General features: G+C 41.7%; 1 protein-coding gene across 2 annotated transcripts in view; it reads right to left on the reverse strand.

The window, feature by feature from the left end:
- SLC9A7 (solute carrier family 9 member A7) overlaps window positions 1-22,695 on the reverse strand; it is a 78,603-nt gene that overhangs the window by 37,707 nt on the left and 18,201 nt on the right. For both annotated transcript variants that reach the window (XM_042788802.1, XM_042788801.1), the window contains exons 2-6: window positions 4,853-5,052; window positions 3,444-3,521; window positions 2,629-2,705; window positions 1,556-1,668; window positions 85-190 (exon numbers count right to left, since the gene is read on the reverse strand). In XM_042788802.1, coding sequence (XP_042644736.1) covers window positions 85-190; window positions 1,556-1,668; window positions 2,629-2,705; window positions 3,444-3,521; window positions 4,853-5,052 — 574 coding nt within the window. The remainder of the gene's footprint in view (window positions 1-84; window positions 191-1,555; window positions 1,669-2,628; window positions 2,706-3,443; window positions 3,522-4,852; window positions 5,053-22,695) is intronic.

Below are 22,695 nucleotides of genomic sequence, written 5' to 3' on the forward strand. Positions count from 1 at the left end.
CATTTCTCCGAAAGAGCATTTATTTTAGACAAATACCAAAAGCAATTAAGTGATTTCAGAGTAGAAATTCAGGTAGTTACTTACGAAGATAATACAATGGCGACAGCGTCGTTCAACACGCTCTCCCCAAACAGAAGGGCATAGAGATCGACATCAGCACGCAGCTCATTAAATATTGCTAGCACGGTAACTACGGAAAGAAAAGAGAAAAACCACACTGGCTGACTTCAGGAACAACTGTGTGAGCTGACAGAGCAGATTTTCCAGTTTGCCTAAAGCAACAAAACCCAAGAATTGAAGTAGAGAACCAAAATCAAATTGGGGAAACAGACCAGCCACGTTTATCTATAGGTAAGCAATCCCACCATCAGTTCTAGGGCAGCTCTGTTAGGAGGTGGCTCTGTTGTCCTCCCATCTGCACAATGTTTATAGGAAAGCCCCCCATAATCAAAGGGGCATGGGACAGGCAAAGCACTTCTACCAAAGCCCTGGTATTTTCTGTAGAACACGTTCCATATAAGATAATCAACAAAACGTTGTGCAGCTCTTGCTGCTTTTAAAGGCTGTAGGGATTGTTGACGTATTTCAGCCACCCTAAAATAGTGCTAATAATCCTAAATGTTCCCCGAAGCATATACTATGCCAAAGGATTGTGCATTTGTGCAGAATTTGAAAAGGGAAAGACTGCTAAATATTTATCATACCCTCTCAAGAAACTTCAGTCTGAGATGAAAGACCATGATCTTGATGTTCCCATATACGACCTTCAAAAATCACATGGTGAATTTTTGCATAAATCGTGCGCAACCACCAGCTGTTCAGAGCTCAGCTCAATCACAGGAACTGCTTCTCATTTTTGCACAAATCACCGCTGAGCACCTCAGATAAGCTGTTTTAAATGTCAAGCTTCATACTTCACCACTCCCTACCCCGGCCCCTGACACACACCAGCTCTCCAGACTGACCCGTCAAGCAGACACCTACGTACGTGAGCCTATTGGATTTGGAAGAATGGCTAGATTATTTTGGCAAAAGCTCAAATTATTTTGCCAGAGGAGCATTCTTCTGCTTAAATTTTTAAAACATGATGTGCATTTGAATGAGGAAAAAAAATTCTCCACACCAACATAGACAGCTTCAAGTATTGCTCTTAAATTATCCAATGTCCCAAGCAATATAGCTAAAGAAGGAAGTCCTGCTATCTGGACAATGTAACAATTTAATCTATTTGCAGTTATAAACTTGATGCACACTAGGAAAAAAAAAAAAAAAAAAAACAACCACATACTGAGGGGGAGGGGGGAATTAAAGCATTTGAACAGAAAAGTTACATTTTTACCCCAAACATACCATCACATTACACCAGTCCAGCACCAAACCAACAGAGAACAGCTTTCACAACACTCAGAATTTGCACGCATTTCAAAGAGGATCAGAGATACTAGCATAACATAACTGAAAATAAAGTGCTGTTAATATCTTCGTGCTATGCAGCCAAAAACCCTAACACCACAATTATTTTTGGAAGCTTATTAAAAAATGTTCAGCAAGCTACCTGGATCAGTGGCAGATATTATCGCTCCAAAGAGGAGGCAGTCCGTATAATAGAATTTATCAGAGAGCTGACCCACCAACTTCATTAGTTTCACAACCCCATACATGAGATTCCTGAAGAGAAAAAGGATAAAACAGTCCAAGTCAAACACGTTGGTGCATTTCAGACAAGCAGAGGAAAAGCACAAGCAACTCTATTTCACACAGGCTTGGTTATGCTACAGCTCTGTGGGACACTGCCACAGTTTCAAAACCAATTTTCCTCTTCCCTAAAACCAGTAAGCAAAGCATGAAATCTATTCACACTAGTAGTATACAGAACCTACAGGTTGTTTCCTTTTTCCAACAAAGGGAACATTTCCCTGCTCAAAATTCCCCTCAGTATTCCTTCTCGCAATACAGTACGTAGGACAAAAGCTCTGAGCTAAGAATAGCCTTCAAAGTATTTCTCTAGTGAAATTCTCTGAGACAAACCAAGGTCACCTATACAATTCAGGATTTCTGTATTTCAGAATATCCATACACCAAACACAGTAATATCAGCAGCATAAGAGATTGTATGCAAGTAAACCAACGTGATTAGCTATATTAAATGAAGTGTGTGTGTGTGTACACATACACATTGAACTATATATAAATGCGTATACAGATAGACAAAGAGAGAGCATGCACGTGCATGCAGGCACTGAAAGGGACATCGAGAAGTCTGATAGCTAAAATTCTATTACAAGCAGTGTCCACAACTCAAATTAAAAGTCAATTCCAATAAGACTCTAACAAGGTTTTATTTCAGACTGGACCATTGCATCAAAAACTCAATGGCAGTCTTTAGCACTGTGGACGTGCCAGGTGACTCAAACCTGATAATATCATTTCAAGGAGCAGTGTTGTTTACCAGTAGGATAAACCCCAGCAAAAGTTACGCTTGCATTTTGTCTGGAGGATACACAAATAAAATCTTCAAACAAACAAATGATAGAATTGAGGCAATCTGGAAGGCTCAACGTACACTTCATCAACTGAAACATTATAGAAAGTATAGAAAGGAACACCGATATCGCAGTGTTCGCTTACCCAATAATAAAACAAGAGACTGCTGTTCCCAAAAAGGCGTAAGCCAAAATGGACCCCAAATTCCTGAAAAAGTGTCTCTGCATAGGAAAAAGAGGTTTACATACTTATTTTAAACAAATTATATCACCTGTTCAAAAAGAGTGCACTATTACACTTGCATTATTACACAGAAATATTCCTCCATTTCAGAGAAACACTTCAGTTACTGCAACGTAGGTTTTGTCCAACTTCAATAAATTGAATAAACTAAATCTGAAACGTGTTAAATTCTAAATGTAGCTTATTGACAGGAAGCTTTCCACATAGATATTTTCACAGATTTAAGAGTTAACTGCAAAACTGAACACCAGCACCAATTTACGGAAGCTTCAACCAAGAGCAGAATCTGGACCCTTCTGCCATTCAGGGTCTGGCACATCCCCGCTGGGATTCAGGTTCCGATCCACTTCTTAGCATAATTTACTGCTTTTTGGATATTTAAAAAGGACCAAAACAATTCATAGCAGGCCACCTTTTACTTGAAATGAAACTGACGTTAGCCTCTAGCAAAATACAAAGGAAAACAAATCAGCAAGATTAGAGAGTTTAATGTGTTTACAGTAAAAAGTACACATATTTTCTCTTAAAACAATATGACCTAACCATCTACGGAGGAAATTAGGTTTTTTTTCTTACTGCCATAACAAAAAAAAAAAATGCTTGGAGACTGCACTCCTGAACAAATCAACAGTCATGGTTTTTGTTTTTTTTTTTTTTTTTTTTTTTTTAAAAAAAAAAAAAAAAAAAAAGCCCTCTTCTCAAAGGATTACACTTACTTTCTTCAGGCTATAACCAGCATGAAAAATAATAGGAGGCAACAGAATGTTGAAAAAAACTTCTGGGTCAAATGTTACCTAAAAAATAAAACATGAAACTTCAATTAGAAACAGACATACACAAGTTGTTTGGTCTTTTTCCACTTATTTTCTGAAAACTACTAATTGTGGTTGTTGAAATAGCTAAGTTGACCCTCCAAAACACTGGCCAGCTCTATACATATGCAGTGAAAAGCTGCAACAATTCTTGGTAAACAGCATCTAGAAAAAACAGGCATTAAATCCATCACCAATGGTAATCTTGCAGCGGTCTCAAACATAGTCCCCTTTTTTAAATTAAAAAATTCTAATAGGAATTACTCCAGACAGTATCTCTCCTTGTTGAGGTACACGATATTCATATATCTGCAGATGAAATGCTATTTTATCTTATGGGTTTTTGCAACTTCAGCCACTGCTCTGTTATGGTAAGCCAATCAAGTCAGACACAAGACTTTTTCAGTAATTGGGATCATACACCACTTCCATGTATTTCAGCAGAAGCTCCAGATATCCATGAAAGAGTATACTACGGTAAGGAATGAAAAACAGTATTTAAAATCCAAACAGATTTGGATAGATGTGAGACTAACTAGGCTCTCATCACTCCCTGTCTAAGCACAGGTTAAAAGACAAACGCACGCGTGCACTCCCAGAACAGGATTAATTTCAGCTAATTTTAGATATCTAGAGCAGGCAGGCACATATAAACAAGCACCTAAGATCTCTCCGTAGTAAGCATAAAGAAGTATCTTTAGATCACAAACCTTTAAGTCTCAATTCTATACTTCAAAGTCTAGCTTTGATACACACAAAAGGTGGTTAATTCCTGACACTAAATAGAGTAAGAAGCCAAATAACAGATCTGGGTAAGGGTGGATAGTTGAATTTCACTTTCAATACCAGACTGTCTCACTTGGTGGATTGTAGGGATGTACGCACTATTTCCTGACAATAAACAGATTTAAAAAACATAGGGAAAAAACAAAAACAAAACCAAAAACCACTAAGAAACAATCACTTTTCACTAAAAAAAATTATTGTTTTCCTTCTATAAGGCAGCATCAGGCTTTTTTTGTTCAGCTGGTCTGTGTCATTTCTACAGATGTTAGAAACGCACATGAAGTCTTCAAACAGCAATCAAAGACTTGGGGAAAGCACTACCTACATGCAACGGAGCAGTTTTGCCAGCAGTGGAATGATACAGAAGGTGCTTTTGAATTAAGCATCCTAGCGCTGTTACTATCAGGAATACAGACACTTGATACTACCTAACACTCAAATGAGATGGAAGGAGGGAAGCGCAGGGAGAGGAGAAACACAAGAAAGGAGAAACACTCAGCCAAGCACGAGAACTGGTCCGCCCTCACCTTTCGCAACATGTCATTTTGCTCCACGTTGTGGATCTTCCCAGGGCTTATTTCCCCTTTGAGCGTATACTCAAAGAACTTCCCGCTGACGTTGACCAGCAGGGTTGTAAACGGCCTGTCCTCCTGCGAGCAGCTGAACGGCTTGTCGTGGCCGCTGGTAGAGGGAGTCCCGTATCTCAAGATCACCCCAACTATGAGTCCTGGAAGAGAGTTAAAAAATAAATAAAAAAAAAAAAAAATAAAATAAAATAAAAAAAAAAAAAAAAAAAAAAAACAAAAACATGAGGCTGATTTGTTACTTCTGCACCTAACTTTCTAGTTTCAAATAACATCCAAGGGATAATGCATGAGCCTCAGAAGCGTTCAGGCATCACAAACATTTCGCAGCGAGTCGTTACTCTCAGTTTCTTGCAGAAGAGAGGCCCTGAGCATATCAAAGCTACCGATGAATTGATAAAATCTGGCATCTGCCTGAAGTGACAAACAAAATGCTCCATTTTGTGTCTTGTCTTCCTCACCCTCATTCACACCTTCAACGCATAAACCCTGAGTTGCCCGAGAGGCTAAACACTAGGACACATCAAATACATTTCACCTGCCTGAGGACAGAGCTGAGTAGATGCACCATTACTGGCAAATAACGACTGCTGACAACAGGTGACCATAACCGAGTCGAAACCTAGTGATGCTTGCCACAATATTTTACAGCTGCAGTTAAGGATTCAGCTTTTTTGCCTGGCAATTCTAAGCAAGCAAACAATGCTTGTTGCACCACCTCCCGCGTACTCTGCAAAACTTTGCAACTAAAATTCAGATGACACGTACAAAGGCAGCAGCTATGTGTCTTTCCCTCATTTCACAGAAACAAAAATAAAGGTAAAAATGAGCAATCGTAAGAGACCTGAGATTCAGGAATACGAGAAGAATTATTCAGCCAGCCTAGATAAAATCCAACCAGAAAACACTACCAAATAAGGGATGCATCAAACAATGACAAAAAAATAATTTGTAGCCTAACAGAAGGGCCATGCCAGGAGGCTGGAGAAGCACAAGGTATTAACTGAGCACCATTCCTTTTACAGCAAACTAAGAAAAGGACAAGACTCCAGTTCTGCAGAGAAAACACGTAAGAACAGTCAAAGTGGTTTTGGTCTGGTAAGCAAATTGATACCCGCTTACTACAGGCTCCCCTGTCACCTTAGGATGGTATGTGATTTAATCATCATTCCAGACAACTGCAAGATGAAGATGGATGTTTGATCCTTTTGTTGACAAGTCAGTAGTCAGTGCTGGTTTTGCTCCCTGTGACCCTCACTCTGCATCCGCAGATCTGTTTCCCCAGCCGGTAAGTAAAGTTGACAGGTGAAAACCAGAGAATAAATGAGGTATAACAAAGAAAAAAAAAATAAAATCCTACCACACACCACATAAAAACCCAGACAGACTTATCTTTATGGCATAGTGTAAAGAGTAACCAAACTGTACCCCAGAAAAGCCAACTAAAAGAAGACACCTCGTGCTCTTCAAACTCAGAATTGGAAAATAGTTTTAATGAAAAAGAAGGTACAGCAGGTAGTAGCTGTGACACTAGTGGGTGGCTTGCCTCTGGCCCTCTTTGATCAAGAGAGCATCACGGCAACAAGATCATTAAAAAGTAACTGGAAGATGTATTTTCTTTAGAAAAGAGAAGTACATACACAAAGAGAACACCGGGGAAGAAACCCCCTCAGAAAGATAAATCTACTTACTGAAATTTCAGATGCTGACAATGTAAATACGGAGGTTTACACAAGCACAGTCCTAACGACCCCAGAGCATTTCACAGCTCTGCATGACGGGTGTGTTGGAAGCACAGCTCTGCACAGGGTGACGGGTTATGACCGGTCACTTCCAAGCCTCTTGCACTACCAGTTATGGCTACAGACATCTTCAACCCAGCCAGGCAAGCAGCCAAAGCTTTCTGCTGCTCTCACCCCCCTTCACACCTAGGAAGAACTAGGCTCACAATACATCAAGAAGATTGTCGGTGTTAAAAACTTACCTAACCAGCATCAGCCAGAAACCCTGTAGTAAATCAGAAGCCAGAATGAAAACTGTACAGATGAGCTTATACATAGTAGTGGCACAAAGCCAGATCTATACTGCTACTAAGCTGAGAATAGAGAGGGGGGACACCGATAGACGTAACAGCTTCTTAGGCTCCGAGACTGTCCTTAGTGAATTCATTGCAAAAGCAGATGGGAAATCCCCACCGCTATCACATTAGTAAAAGGCACTGGAGAACAGGATGTGATTGCATTATACAACTGGATATAACCCACTTACACATTTCTCCCCCATAATAAAATACACCAGTTATTTTAAAGCAAGGTTTGAAGCTATGCCAAGTATATCCGTAACTGATACATAGTGTTTGAAGGGAAACATCCTTCAACCCTCTGTGTCTCACAGCCCAGCTAACACAGCTACAGGGAACTACTCGGCTTCCATACGCATTCTGCTGATAAAATACCAAACTGGACAACCTTTGCACCGAGCACCACGCGGTTTAGGAACATCTGATCCTGCTGCTAGGCCGCTGTCTTCTTGCAGCAGGATGCAGCTGGGACCAAGGTGGCCAGTGTCAGGGCAAGAGGCCAGCAGCAGTAGCCAGGTGGCTAAAGCTACCCATCACTCAGTCATTAAAGGAAATAGGTACGAAAACAGAAGGGGCCCAAGGAAGCCACACAAATTCCATGGCCAGCTTCATTAGCAAAAAAATACTTGGCAGCTGGTAGTTCAAAAGATGGGTTAGAAGCAGGAAAAAGTTCCCTGACCTTACAACGGTACAGGCATGCCGCTACACTTATCACACAGTCCCGAAATAACAGGTTTTGAACATTAAAGTACGTCGGCTAGAGATATTTGACAAATGTGAGCTGCAGAAATCCTGAAGTCACGAATGCTCTCCCATTAAAGTCTTTATGGAAAACTGTATGGAAGTATTTTCAGTCTTCCAATGAACGTCCAAAGCCTTTTACACATTAAAATGTTACTAGAATTGTTGGAGGATTTCTACATCCCATCCTACCTGATAAAGCAACATTAACAAAGCTTATATATTTAGTCAGCTCCCAAGGTCTCAAAAAAAACTAAAAACCCAAGCGCTTTTCAGGCAAACTGAACAGCCCAATTTACAGCTTCAGAAAGGCTGCCCTTCTAAGCTGCCCACCATTAAGTGTTCTACAGAAGGCCAGGGCACACTTTATAAATTCTCTCTGAATACTTGATTTCAACCATTTCCAGAACATCAGAGTTGCAGCCGCAGAACAAAAAGAAGAGAGACACACACCTGGAATTGCTCAATGGACAAACTTAATGGGATACTCTAGACTTCTATGCTGTTAACACAAGCATAAATTCAGTACAAGTCTCGCTTATTTGGAAACAAGGAGAGGAATGGATGTGGGAAGTTAGGAATGGATACAGAAGAATCGTCACACAAACTCTGTGTTACTTCTGCACCACAAGGTCTCATTGGTGAAGAGTTTATAGAGAATCCAGATCAACACAGCAAATACTTATCTGACTGCTGAAGAACATTTCATGTCTTAAAAAAGTAACCTCGAGGGCTACTAATCCAGTGATATTTTTTTACTGCAAGACTGTCACAAGATGAAAAAAAAGCTAGAAACGGTCTACAAATATTTCAAAACTTGGGAAGAACCTTACTTGCAAAGTTTTGATTTGTGGTAACTGTTGCAAGGGCAAGTTTACACCACTGCTCAAAGACTCTCATAAAGGATGAGCTCAAAAATTAATAATGTCCTGTATGTGTGACTTGCATTCTTACTTTTAACAGAGAAAGCATTTATGCCAGTATCTTGCCTGTACAATGCCAATCATGCAGCTGGTACACGAAGAACGTCTTACCAGAAATGAAGCAATAAAAATTTGGGAATATTTTTTTTCCCCCCCCTTTTAAAACAAATCACTACCAATAATAATAAACGTGGGATTTCATACATAGTCAACACCACTCTAACAACACAGCGTTTAAAATGGCGTATTTACTTGTGGTTTTGTTTGAGCACAGAAGTCACTGAAGCGAGAATGTGAATTCAGCTAGGCTCACGCAAGCGCGAGTGCCCGTCCCCGGTCAGAGCCGCAGCCCGAGGGGTTGTTTCCAGCCCAGTTCTCCGCTGAAGAAATAGCCCAGAGGTTCTGGGGAGCTTCAGCAGGCAACAGTCTCCAGGAACCAAAGGTATTCGCACTCCACCACGCGAAGTTCAATCAGTGAATTCGAACCGTGAATCGGCGGACTGGCTCCACGTGTGAACTCGAACCTGTTTAGATACAGTTTCTTCCCTACGCTCCTGGGAAAGAGCCAGGCACCAAATGCTGAGGGTCCCCCCGCCCCGTGCAGTGCAGTTTGCATTAACTACGTTTCAGCCTGAAGGAGACTCAGCAGAGATCTCATTGCTGTTTGCAGCTCTACTGGGAAGACGGAGAAGAGAAGGACAGACTTCTGAAAAATCACACAGCGATTAAGACTCAAGGCAACAAACTTGTTGCAATGCAGAGTAAATAACATTAGGTGAAGTTTGCTTTGTTTGGTTGGGGTTTTTTTGAAACAATCAAGTAGCTGAGCACCAGAACAGGCTGTCCACAGAGGCTGTACAATCTCCAGCCTTGCATATATCCAAAACTCACACGAGTATGGCCCTGAGCAACCCAAGCTGTGGGGACCTGTCGTGAGCAGAGGGCTGGACAAGGCTTCCTCCAGAGGTCCTTCTCAGCCTACATTACTCTGTGATTGCATACTCTTTCCCATCAACATTTGAACCCTTCAGACAGGTACTTAATACTGCAAAGGTTTCTTTAAAAGCAACTCTGATGTTTCTGGGGTTGGTCTTGGGGATTTCTGTTGTTTTGGAGTTGGGTTTGGTTTTCTATTTTGTTTAAATGACAGCCTGCACTGCTGACTCTAAAAACTAAGTCAGAGAAGAAACCAATACAGGAGTCTGATCATGAAAGCCAAAATAATGCAGCAGACCAAGAAGGAGATGCTTTTACTTCCTCAATCTGCCCTGCTGTGCCCTGCCCTCAGCTACAACTCACTGTATGGAAAGCAGGCAGAGGGGGTGACCAGAAGATACTCAACTATCACTAATGCCACAAATCCAGAAAAGCAGATACTGTGATGCAGCAGAGAAAGTACTTGCTAGTAGTCTTCCCCGTTTTTTTGGTTGGTTGGTTGGTTGTTTTTTGTTTGTTTGTTTGTTTTGGGGTTTTTTTGTTTGGGTTTTTTTAATGTAAAAGTAATATATTTTTCAAGTGGCACTTCAGTAAGCCACCGACTGCTCTGTCGAGCTGGGCAGCACTGCCAATGCCAAGACCCCGTCTCACCTCGGCACACAGCCCGTCTCCCCTCAGCGCAGCCCACACAGAGGTAGAGTAGCAGATTTTGGGTTCTCCAACACCAGCTTCCTCATGGTGCAAGGTGATGGTGAGTGAAATACTGTTTGCTTTTGAAAAAAAACACATAACGAATATGTGAAAAGGATTTCTTACATTTGAAAGTCTAGATTTTTCCTTCCTACTCCCAAACTGAACTTTTTACCCATTTGAAGACAAAGAAGCAAAGATGAAGAAGAATTTGTGAAGAAGGATGAAAGAAAGTTCTGTAAGTATTTTCAAGGCAAAAGACTAATAATACACACTATTTATCACACAGCTTGTTTTACTATAGGATGTTTGTGTGCATCAAGATACCACAGTTGTCAAGTTTTACTTTAAAATAGCCTGAAACACTGACAAAGTATTTTTCCTAATACGGGAATTAACCTTTGCATTTCACAGTCCACACCTTCAAATTTGACAGTGATTTATGAGGAAGTTTCAGCCCTTATTAAGTAATTCAAGCATTGTTTCTGATCCAGAAGTGAGATGGTCCCCCCCGACACACACACAAAAATGAGATCAAACCTTACATACCCCCTCCAGAAGTGCTAGCAACTCACTCTATACCATTTGCTTGCCACTCACTGTACTCTCCGGTACAGGGGTGCAGAAGAACACCCCTATACGATCCCCTGAAGAAGGGTTCATCAAGTGACTGCAGAGCTCCAGACCTCCGTTAGCATCTTGCACTCAGCATCACTAATCTATTTGCTACTTAATGGTGCAACGCTGCCAGCATGGCATTCATCAGCCTGTCACATCGCTGCAGAAGATGCGAGACTTGAAAAATGGGAAGACTGTTTTGAAATTAATCCTCATCTTTGGCAGGTTATGTTCAGCAGCGTAAACACAAGTCCTTACCGCATTTCAGTAAAAAAAAAAAATAAGGAAAAAAAGCAGCATTCTTCAACAGGAAATGGAGGCAGGTGATGCCAGTTCTTGAAGTCTGATGGAAATTTTGGGGATATTCAAAATGTGAAATGCTGAACAACAGATTCAAGGTCATGCTTTGTCATTGCCTTAGGGATATTTTAGATAAGGAAGTTAGAGACAGTAAATAAGCTGGTAATTCTTCCTTGTAGGCCAATGTAGCAGTATCCTATCAAGGGCATCTTTGTAATAAGAATTTTATTCACTTTTTAAATAAGCCAAACTAAGCATAGCTTTGAATTTAAATAAACAGATTACTCAGAAGTTACCGGGACACTGTGCGGAACCAAATGTAAAATTAACTTGCTGGGTCTGTGCTGCCAGACATGTGTACAGTGTGCGCACCCTCACCTTCTCATGAGCCTTAGGTTCAAAAAAACCCACAGGAGTGTCCATGATAGCCAAAAATGCATTCTGACTAACTGCTGCTCTGTTTTTTTCCTAAGGGGAACTAATTCTTTTTCAGATTCTGTTGTGTTAGTGTGATCTACATACTCATATGTACAGTGAAATGATCCGAAGAATACTTTATGAACTACAGAAGAAGGCAGATATGCTTCTGATGGTAGGGTTAAAGAACAGGTTTAAGGTAGAAAAAAACAAAGTCATTAAAAAATACAACTATCAAGAGATTTGAACAAAAGACTGCATTGGAATTTCACTAGTTAATTTCTCAAGAATTATTAGGTTTCACATGTAGCTCCACATTTGCACAAGAGTGTTGTAACTCCAGAAACATTAGTTTGCACCATATAATTTGGAGGGATGAATAGACACTATTAGCAAGATTGCAATCCCAGAAACATGATCATAAAGATGTGGCAAAACGATAACCAGTAAAAAAATAATTGTTCCCTGTATTCTCCCCTAGAATCTAAAATCCAGAAAAGAACGTTAAAAACTAACAACAAAAAAAATCCCATCGAAACCCCCCCACCAAGCCACAACCCTACACCATACGTTGAACAGCCTGAACTGGAGGCTCAGCCCTGGAAGGAACTGCTGTCCTGTGGTAGGAACAGGACCCAAGCACAGAACTGAGTCAAGGGCTCCTGACCCAATTCCCAACTTCCCCAGTGACTCAGTGGACGAGCTCCGACAAGGCACGTAAGACAATTTAAAGCGATACTCTCCATGTAGAAATAAGATACCCCAGTTACAAGAGGCACAGTTATTTGTCAGAGATCACACAAAGAAGGCCAGAGCCCGCAACTAACCTCAACTTCCATGTTTTCAAGATCATTTACCACATAACCACTGTTTCATGTGACACAGATTTTAACAAAGCATTTGCTGTTAAATCACGCTTTAAAAGATTCTCTATATTTTCAAGAATTATAAGTATTCCTCCTTAGCTATAAAACCCAAAGCAGTGAAAGCCATGCACATGCTAACAGCACACCCGTTCCTGGAGGTGTGAACGGGCAGCCATAAAGACACTAACTTCTGCCCCACTGTGGCTCCCTTTCCTCGCCCTGTACAGAAATGATTCCCTACCAGGCTGCCAACAGCAACTGGTCCCAGTCCCCTGCGGCAGGAGCGGAGCTGAAGTATTTCTTTCAACGCAGACTTCCAAGCCAGATGAGGAAAAACCCCCCCCACGGATTCTTGCCCCCAAGCCCATCGGCGACCACACTGGCAGACACCTGAGAGGAACAAACAGCAGGAGCAGCAGCAGCTCTGTGGTATAACAGAAAACCTCCTATTTAAATTGTTGTGTTTCGTTACTGCTTTTCTCCCTGATAACACTCAGCATCTCAAAACAGGAGGCCACAAGCTCCTCAGAACCCAGAAAAGAACAATGTCAAGCCACTCGTTACAAAAAGCTTTACAGTAATATCACCAGGTTGAGGCACTAGCAAGAAATGAAGTTTCCCAGTTTAAAAGAAAAAAGCCCAGATAGTAATTATTCCCCCCCCTAAAACGTGCTGTAAAGCTTCAGCACAAGGAGTTATTAATCTGTCATTGCAAGGAGTCAGGCTTCAATCTGCAACCTAATCGAAACTCATTAAGCAGCAGCAATCTCTTCGCTGACACTGTCATTTAATTTTGAAGGTTTGACATAAGGGGAGGATGAAGGGGGAAGGGGCAGGAAATACATCCATCTTGGCATGGCTTTGGGTTCAGAGACTCCACAGCAGCTACGAGGAGAGCTGTTAGCTATAGATAAGCCTGTTTTCTTCCTATTAAGAGTTCTGCATCCTAGCCTCAGGTCTCAGACTATTTGGAGGATATTTAAAGTGACAGATGGGTATGGAGGCCTTCATCCTATTATCCCATTTATGGGAGCTTCTGATTAGGACAGGGGCCCAAGCAAAGTCTTGGGAAGAAAAGAATAGGAGGAACTTTGAGGAAGGTGAATGAACTAAAATCTGTATCGGAAAAAGTTTTCGGCTGTCTCAAGAACTTCCTAGTACTTCTCTTCCCAAAGGCCTTTTTGCACCAAGCCCCATCTATTTACTAACATCACAAACTCCTACCTGTGTGGGTTTCGAGTTGGCCGAATTTTCAAGGAAACCTTTTTCGCTGAGGCAAGCCCCACATTCTGTATCTGTGGGCAGAAGACCAACCAGCACTTGTACACAAGATAGTTTGTGGCTTACAGGGAAATGCACCAACCCAAAAGACAGAAATTGCAGCAAGATGACAACTCTGGCTTTCAGGGATCATTATGTCTGACCATAGAAGTCTTGTTACGGCAACATCCAAACAAATAGTGTCCCAGCAGAAGAGCTATCCCATCTTGCAGGGGCAACCTGCCACTTACAGACTTCTCCCAAGGCAGAGCTGAGAAGCCACATGTTCCCTCTGTTCTGCCTTTCTGGGTGATGGCTCAGAGCACAGGCACTTCGGTGGCCGTGGCCCTCCCACAAACACACCACAGTTCTCAATCCCACTCTACAGCTGTTTAACCCGCTGACCCAGCTACTCTGACATCCATCCCACTTTATGTGTTAGGAACCAGAAAAGCCAGGAAATGCTCTTCTAGGACCTTATGGACAGCTGAACACAGGATCAAAGGAATTGACTGTTACTTGCCCACGGCTGCTTTCTCTGCTTTCATACACAGTGTAAAATTTAAGCAATTGTTTTAGTACTAATTGCATAAGCCAGGCAAATAACTGCTGCTTCAGCCTGTGGTGCATGAGCAGTTTTGTGACACTTTTATCTTCCTGCCTGATTCCCATGAGCTAGAGAGGAAGAAGAAAGATTGTACTTTGAGCTGCAACAAGAAAAGTCGTCCAAAAGCTCAGCCTGCTCACAAGCAGCAGCACATTGTGCAGAGGTCCCACAGCTCTAATTCCCAACCTCCTACACAGCCTGTCACCACACTCCTAAACCAGTACGAGCTTTACCTGAGTCCAGCCAAGCCCACCCTACATTTCCTCGTCACTAATGTCTTGCTCTGCTCCCACTACAGACTGATGTCTCCTTGCCTGCTCCCGACAGATCTTGGGTGCTGCTCTGGCTTGACATTTCTGCCATCCCTTCCAGTCTTTTTAGCATCAGTGGTGCCAGCACAGCGCCCAAGCAATCGTATCTGCTTCAGCTCTCCTCTGCATCCCACCTCAACTCTAACCCCAGCACGTCTCACCCATAGCACAGACACGGTTGGGAGCCTGTGATTTCATGTCCCCCTCCTAGTCCAAAGGTGCCAACTGAGTGCTAGTAAAATCGGATTTTTTAGAGAGAAAGAGCAGCCAATTCCCACTACGTGGAATAATCTGACCCACAGATATCCAGGGCAACTAGTGACACCACAGGGGCTTGGTGCAAGACCCCTTGGCAGGGCAAAAAAAGGTAAGGAGTAAAACATCCTTCCAAAGGCTGACCTCGCTTATATGAGCAGAACCACTGCACACCCCATAAGCTTGCTCTTATCCTAACCATTTTAAGTGCATAAAGATATGTATTTATGCTATCTTTTGGCCATTCATTTATCTCCTCTGCACGTTCTCTCAAACAAATACAACCTCAAGAACAAACATAAGACATTCTCAGATTGAACCAGCAGGTTTTCCCACACAAACTGTTTCAACACAACTTGCAGCCCCACACTGAAATCTTGGGTTTGGACATATGCAGAATAATCACTGTAAAGCAATTCTTGCATCCCAAGGTGGATGGATACCCTTTCAGGAAGATACCAAGTCAAAAGAAGAATCTTCCTATTTCATCTGCTTCACGCAACTGCACTTTCAGGGCTGCTTCAGATAAGCATCAACAAAATATCCTACAAACTTCCTTAAGTTGTTTCTCATGATGTGACTTTCATCAATATAAGGGGTTAAACATGCCTAACCAGTTAAAAAATTGCTTAAGCCAACTTGCTTTTAAAAGAATGAACCGCACATGGTACATATAAAAACCTTGGCACTTACATATTTGCTATCACAAGCATCAACAACTCCCATTTCCCATAAAACTAGAGGACAGGGGACGGACTCACACCCCCACACACCAGGTAGCACAGAAACTAAGCAGGCCACGAAACCAAGCACTGCTGCTCACCATGCACATCCTTTACCATTTTTCTGCATACACAAGTTTTAAGTAATCAGCCACATTACTGCTCAGATGTAACCTTCACAGCCTTTTCTTTTTACCTTTCCATTTAGATTTTTCAAGTGAAACACAGCATCAGCTAATTTCAGCTTCGCTTCACTTTCACTTCTCCAAATATATTCTTTTCTTAGACTAAGAAAATGCCTGACAGAAAAATACAAGTGCCAGTGACAACAACATGCAATACAATATAATGTGTTTTGTCTAGCTTATAACTGCCATCCCAAACCACAAAAAAAAGTACCTCATTTAACAGCAATGTGGCTGTTAGGGCTCTGATATCAGATAAATAATTTAAACTAACACAAAACCCCCCCCAAACGCTGGTTTGTGTAGATAATAGGTTACACCACCCTGCACTTAAGTGCATCCATCAACATCGCTCATCAAGAGAGAACTACCCTTGGAGAACATTCAGGTCTTTACAATAAGCTTTTTATTTTTAATAATTACATGCTAGTACTACTGCTTTTGGACACCGTGGTTAAGAGATGGATAGTTATCTAGACACCTGGAAAAACACCTCTTGAAACTTGAAGCAGTACTTAAGATTTGTTACCGTATGACTCTGCAGGTGAAATGACAGCGTGTGTGCACTTATTAATACCCTCACAGCACAAAAGCTGGATCAGTAGCTAATACATAAAGACTGCAGATTTACTTCAGTGCAGGTAAAGCATCTAGGGCAAATCATTGCAAGCTTCTATTTCACCTCCACCCAGCAGAGTTTTGGTACCACCACGCTGCATACCTTGACATTTAGAGAAGCCACTAGGATAAGCGAATGGCTCTTGCCCCGAGCCAGGAGCAAGCACTGCTGTCACCTCGTCCCCTGCCAGGCAGCCTGACTTACAAGCTAAGAGGAGAAACCAGTCAATGCCTAGGCTTGCCTGTTCCTCCCATTGCTGCTCCAAGCTCCAAGTTAGAAGATAAATAACATTTCCTTTCATCCCACTGCTTGAGGCTTCCAGCCTAGCGGAGCATTTTCAGCCCAACATGATACTTCCTACACCCCAGGAGCTACTTTTTAATATGCCTTAGAGTCTTAAGAGTCGAGTTCATTTACACCCCATAGGCAGACACTGGATCTCTTTTGTGCAATTCATGTTAAAAAAGCCACAGAAGTGCTATAAATGAGATTCAATTTTTGCCGCCACTGAAAGTCCCTGGTGCACTTGAAGAGTTCTGATTTAACAATTTGTCTTTTAAAACCCATTAGCAGTTTGCAAGAGCTTCCACACATTTATCTTTTAGGTTGTTCATCAAAATTGGAGCGGGGAGGGTGGAAGGAAGAACAGTAATCAGCTGCCAACAGATCAGTGTTGAAGTATAAGCACCAACTTAAGCCTGAGGAACAGATTTCTGAAGTTCAAGCTCAAGTTCAAAATCTAAAAGACGTATTAGGACAAAAATAAGATGTTCTTACAAAGCATTTGCAACATGCATACATAACTAAAGAGGAAAAGACATTATCAAAGTTTGACTCAAGCCTCCAGGGGGGGAAAAAAAAAAAAAAAAAAACACCACAGCAAAAATAGTGGGTTTTTTTTCCCTTTTAGATACCAGCTGAAAGTTACTTGCTAAAACCACTTGAGACCTAAAAGTCACTTCCATGGGTTTAAAAACAGAAAAGTTTTTTGAAAGAGTTCTAGAAAACTCTCAAACCACATAACTTAGAGCAGTGCTTTTCTATTTCAGCTATGCAGCTTCTTACACAACAATGATTCAAAGCGTTATCATGTTTAGCATGGATTTCATTGGTGAAATACGCCAATGTAATGACAAATACTTTTAGTAATTTGTGCGTGACATTCTACTGGTTAAGGGTTTGCAGAAAGAAGGAAGTCAGATTCTTAGGCTGCCCCAAAACAGCAGCTGTTTCAACAGCAGCCCCCCAACTCGAGCTAGCAAATTTGGAATACAAGGTGTAGAGAATGAACACCTTCCACTACCACAAATAAGTCCAACTGGTAGTAACCTGCAGACAGTTAGCAATCCTGAAAATTGCCTCCTGTGTATCCAAAGACAAAACCAGAGCTCAAATCAGAGTTTGGAAATTTAAGAGCCCCTATGTTCATAGATGCTGCCTAAACCGGTTTACTCCAGTTGTATTCCCATGACATTCCCCACGGCTTTTGACAGGAGACCAAAAAAAGCCTACCTTCATGGAGCAGCCCCAGCTGCTCTTCCCTAGCACATCAGCAGACCTTCATCTACAGCTTCGACTGTTGCCATTTCCCTGACAGACGCGGGTTGCACCTCTCATGCATCTCCTGCACGTCCAACGACCAGCTCTCTCCGGAAGAATCCAGGCCCCTGTGAGCCACTCGGCATCGAGCGAAAAACCAGAACACACAGGTCGCAGTGCTGCCTGGACAAGCAGCCTCTGCCGAGTCACTTACCTCTTAATCCTCACCCTTCTGAAAAGGCAATCTGAGACTTGCAGTAGTTCCCACTGATCAGGAGCAAAACCAAGGTCCTGCTGTGCTATATAAAATATTCCTTCTGCAAACTGCTTAAAAGTTTAATCCAACGAGTACGGAGCCGTAAAATTGATGATTATTGCTTTACCCTCCAGACACGGTGTTGCAAGCACACCTCTGAATTTCAAGAGCCTGGCGAGAACTCCAGCAAAGGCATGAGGCAGTTTTTAAAAGAACTGCTCTCACTCTGCAGATTGCCGAGTAACAGGCTTATTAAATATTAAGGCCAGACAAATTGCAGAGATGTCAACAAGACTCAAGACACTGCAATCCAACACTGACAGACTGAGTGGTCTCTGTGGCATCCTCACCTAACGTTGCAGCAGATTTTGCAAAACATGTGCTTGCATGAAAGTAACTTGATTTTTTGCAGACAAGGAGTAGAAAATATTTCTATCAGAACAACGGCATTTCACAGTTCCAGTTTCTGAGGAAATGTCACATGAAAGTAACTCAATTTCTGTCAAATCTATTTTGCATGAGTTATTTTGCTAGGCTCAAGTCCTATCCTTATTAATGTCTGTGCTTCAAAATAGATTTGCTGTAAAAGATTAACTGAAGACCACCGTGAAAATTCTTTAGAAGGGGATTCCAAAATAAAGTCAGGACTTCTGGAACAAAGTGACAATAGTGAGAAAAGACTCTGTATTGTAGCTGTTAAGACAATCACTTACTACTCTAGAAAGAAAAATCCACATTAGTTTATGAGTATCTCCAAAGAGGCTTCCATCACGGTTCTGTCATTGGTTATAAAAGGTTAGAAACAGTTCTGGGTATCTACCAAGGCTTCCATATTTACCTTGATCAACACTACAGCACAAATTCATGGGACACCAGAAAACCCACAGATGATGGGCACCACGACATAATTCACAGAGGGAGGAAGAAGGCTGGGTAATGACAGGTTGTAGAAGCAAAACCAAAAACACTCACCAAGAAGCAAAAGGCAAAGAAGCTGTAACCCAAACTGCACAGAGCTGCTTCTCCTGACTTGTCTCTTCCTTCCATTACTTCATGTTAACTCCAGCAGCATGTTTTTGTGCAGAACACAATTTTTTAAAGCAAACTTTAGTGTCCCACTCTGCACATGCAGCACAATAAACTTCATTTCACTTTGCTTTAGAAAATTGCTCTCCACTTCCAGAAATCAGCAGGCAGAACATGAGAACATTGCACTGGGTTAGACAGCTCAAACATGAAATCCAGCCTCATTCCAACATACATCTTGGATTTACTCCAAGATTGGACTTGTTACAACTCACAGGAGGCTGCTTTGCACTAGGACCATGCCCAGTTTGTTAAAATTTGGAAAGGATATCAGCAAGGTGGGTCTCTTCCAAGCATGACAAAGCCTTAAAGCGAAGCCAGGCTGTCAGCAGAGCTGGATTCCAGGCTTGAGTCCGTAAGAGCTTCTGGGTGATGCAAACGACCACAAGCCACTTTTCACAAGGGGTCATGACTTGGCGTTCTTGAACACAAGTAAGTATTTTGCAGTCTGGCTTGCAAGAGCAGTGGGCTTTCCAAGCTTCACTGATACATAAGAGCGTATCTGCTAGCATAAAGAGAAGAAAAATCCCGATTTCAGGCATGAAAAAGGGACAACTAAAAGAAATTCGGTGAATGGCTTTGATCTTGTTCCTTGCCACAACTCCTTATCTGCAAGATGGAATCATACCACTCCCCTGCAAACACATCACAGGACTTAACAGTTCTGTGAACCCCCAGAGAGTAGCAATCATGTTCTCAAAAAATAGGAGAAAGAAGGAAGAAAACTTTACAGAGGTGTGTTACATGCTAACAGCTCCATACACCACATACAAGCTCTCTTCTAGAGGCTACGAAGAGGCAACACTGTGAGTAAAGTAGACCTTTCAAGTCAACTGTATGAGGTCATTTGTTGTTTTGGACACCCTCTGTCTCCAACAATATCTAGGAATTGACCTTCATTGCTGCTAGAAATACAAAATCCTTGAGCCCAAGGTAAAGCACAAGTTGGGCTAGCGCAGCTGAAGCGTGGATGAGGTACACGGACACAAAAATGATGATGCGTTTTCTTAGAGCGGGCACAAGCAGAGCACAGGTTGATCTAGTAAGCTTCTGGAGTGTGACAGTTATTGCTTTTTCAGTTTCCAAAAGACCTGATGAAATACCCTATGAGTCCACATGACCAGGGAATATAGTAATATTGGACACTGTTATTCGAATTTCTGTGCCAGAAGTAGTGTGGAAGCTGGTTTGTACAAATGTACTACATAGGCCAGTTCCTTCAGTGTGACCTAGCAAAACTGTCAAATAGGAACATAAAAAAAAAAAAAAAGGGAAAAATCTGTGACACGTCTATATCAGTGCAAATCCAGCCTGACAGATAACAGCTGGGCAACTGATGCCTACTCAAGTACAATTATTCAATTAACAACTTCTATCAGCAATAATCACAGATGTCCTGAGGTCAGGAAATGCAGTCACACCAATTCCCATCAAACCAGGGAACACACATACATTATCAGAGATCTGCAAAAAAACACCTCACTGTGTGCTCAAGTCTACTACTAGCAAAGATCCTAAAGATGGCAACTGCGTGCAAAATAATGTCACCGAAAATCTGAGGGAAACAATATTCAAAGTATTAGCCTAGATGCATTATATAGCACTGTGTCTTCATCAAGGGAAGATCTCTTTGCCCCTGCTTCCCTCCATCTGAATATATATATATATATAGAGAGAGAGAGAGAGAGAGAGAGAGAGAATCTCAAATAGCTACTATTTTCAAGCTCTTAGTTTGCTATTCAACAGCTCTTTATGCAAGACTTGTCATTAGTAACCAAATGTCACTAGTAAAACACTGTTCAGGAAATGTTACCTCTTTAAGTATAGATGTCTTCAAAAAGCACCACTAACATTTGCCACTTGAATAACAAGTATATGACAGTCCCCGGGTTTGCTTGTTGACTCAAGCAAAACAGATTCTCTAGTGAAAACTCCAAGGCAAGAAAGCCTTCTTCAGACCAGAATATTCATACTGTGTGCAATAAATAACACTCACATACGTGCTGTATTTTTTTCTACAGTATTAACAGGTGTTAAATTTGGTTTGTGCAGTTGCTAAACCAGCTAGTACCAGTGGAATCAGAAGCCTCCAGCAGCCTCAAAAGACGTGCCCGTTCCTATCTGCACAGTCAGTGCCAGGCACGCTAAGCACCCAAACTCTGCAAAACACTTTACCAAACAATTTCATTCTAAATCTTTTAGACATCGCACTAGCTTTCTAATGTAAGCATTGGTTGTAGTTGAACCAGATTGTACTATCAAAAGAAAAATTGGTAATGGGAGATGTTGTTTAGTTGCTCTGGTACAGGGCCATTGCAGAGTGCTGCATGCTACCTAAAAGTACAGGAACTGCCCAGTGACCATTAACTCCTGGTTAACACTGTATTTAGAAGAGACGAGGATCACTGAGGATAAAACCACTACAGTGCTTTATCAAAACACCACGGAAAAAACTTGCATTTACTACCACCCACCACAACAGGGGCAAAGAGGAATCTGAAGGCGTACAACTCTTGGTCACAGTACTATTTATATTTGCGAACACAGGGAACATGTCAGACTTCAGAATTAGCTCTGATCTTCAGCCAGTACAGCAAGGTCTTCCTTCAGTGCTGCTGGCATAACACAACGCAGCATCCCACTCGGAATTGCAAGCACCTTTTTGATAAGACTTGTCTGATAAGACAAGCTCAGCCAGCAATGGAAAATAGAATTAAAATCTAAATTTAGTTTAAGGTTTAGTGAGAAATAAATGAAATCAATCACACTTAAGAAGAGAGATACACTAGTACCTCACATGCTGTCTTGGAATACACTCTGAGTACTGTACTGTGCTTTTAATAAAACGAGTATGTTACCCAAAGCTAACATTTTTTAGCAGCCCAAATACTTCACAATATACTGACAACTGAACAAATGCCTGGGACAATCTGTCCATTCATGGCCACTGGAGTTCATCATTCCTACTTATTCTTCATCCTTCACAGATGCAGTAATCCTTATGAATGCAGGCTTTCTTTAGATTGTAAAGAACGGCAATAGGGCCATAATGAAAATCCATCCAGAGAAAGACCAAGCTTTCAGAGCATGCACTGAAGACTTGCTGATCTGTAGAATGGCCGGCTAGAAAATGTACACACCCCCAGAACCAAACAGGAAAATGGTGGAAATTGAGTCAACAAGGGTTTATGAAGCACTGCATCGTTCCGATGCTGTATTTCAAAACCTGCAATGTGCTTCTGTCTAAATAAAGTTGTTTCGCAGCACCCTTCCTCCCAAATACACAGAAAGACTACCTTTCACCACTCCTCTGTGTCTGGAGATCAGTAACCCACAGAAAAAAAAATAAAACGAGGTTACAGATATGCTGAAACA

Source organism: Tyto alba, unplaced genomic scaffold (assembly GCF_018691265.1).
Source record: "Tyto alba isolate M040663 unplaced genomic scaffold, T.alba_DEE_v4.0 Super-Scaffold_14, whole genome shotgun sequence".
NCBI classification, from domain to species: Eukaryota; Metazoa; Chordata; class Aves; order Strigiformes; family Tytonidae; genus Tyto; species Tyto alba.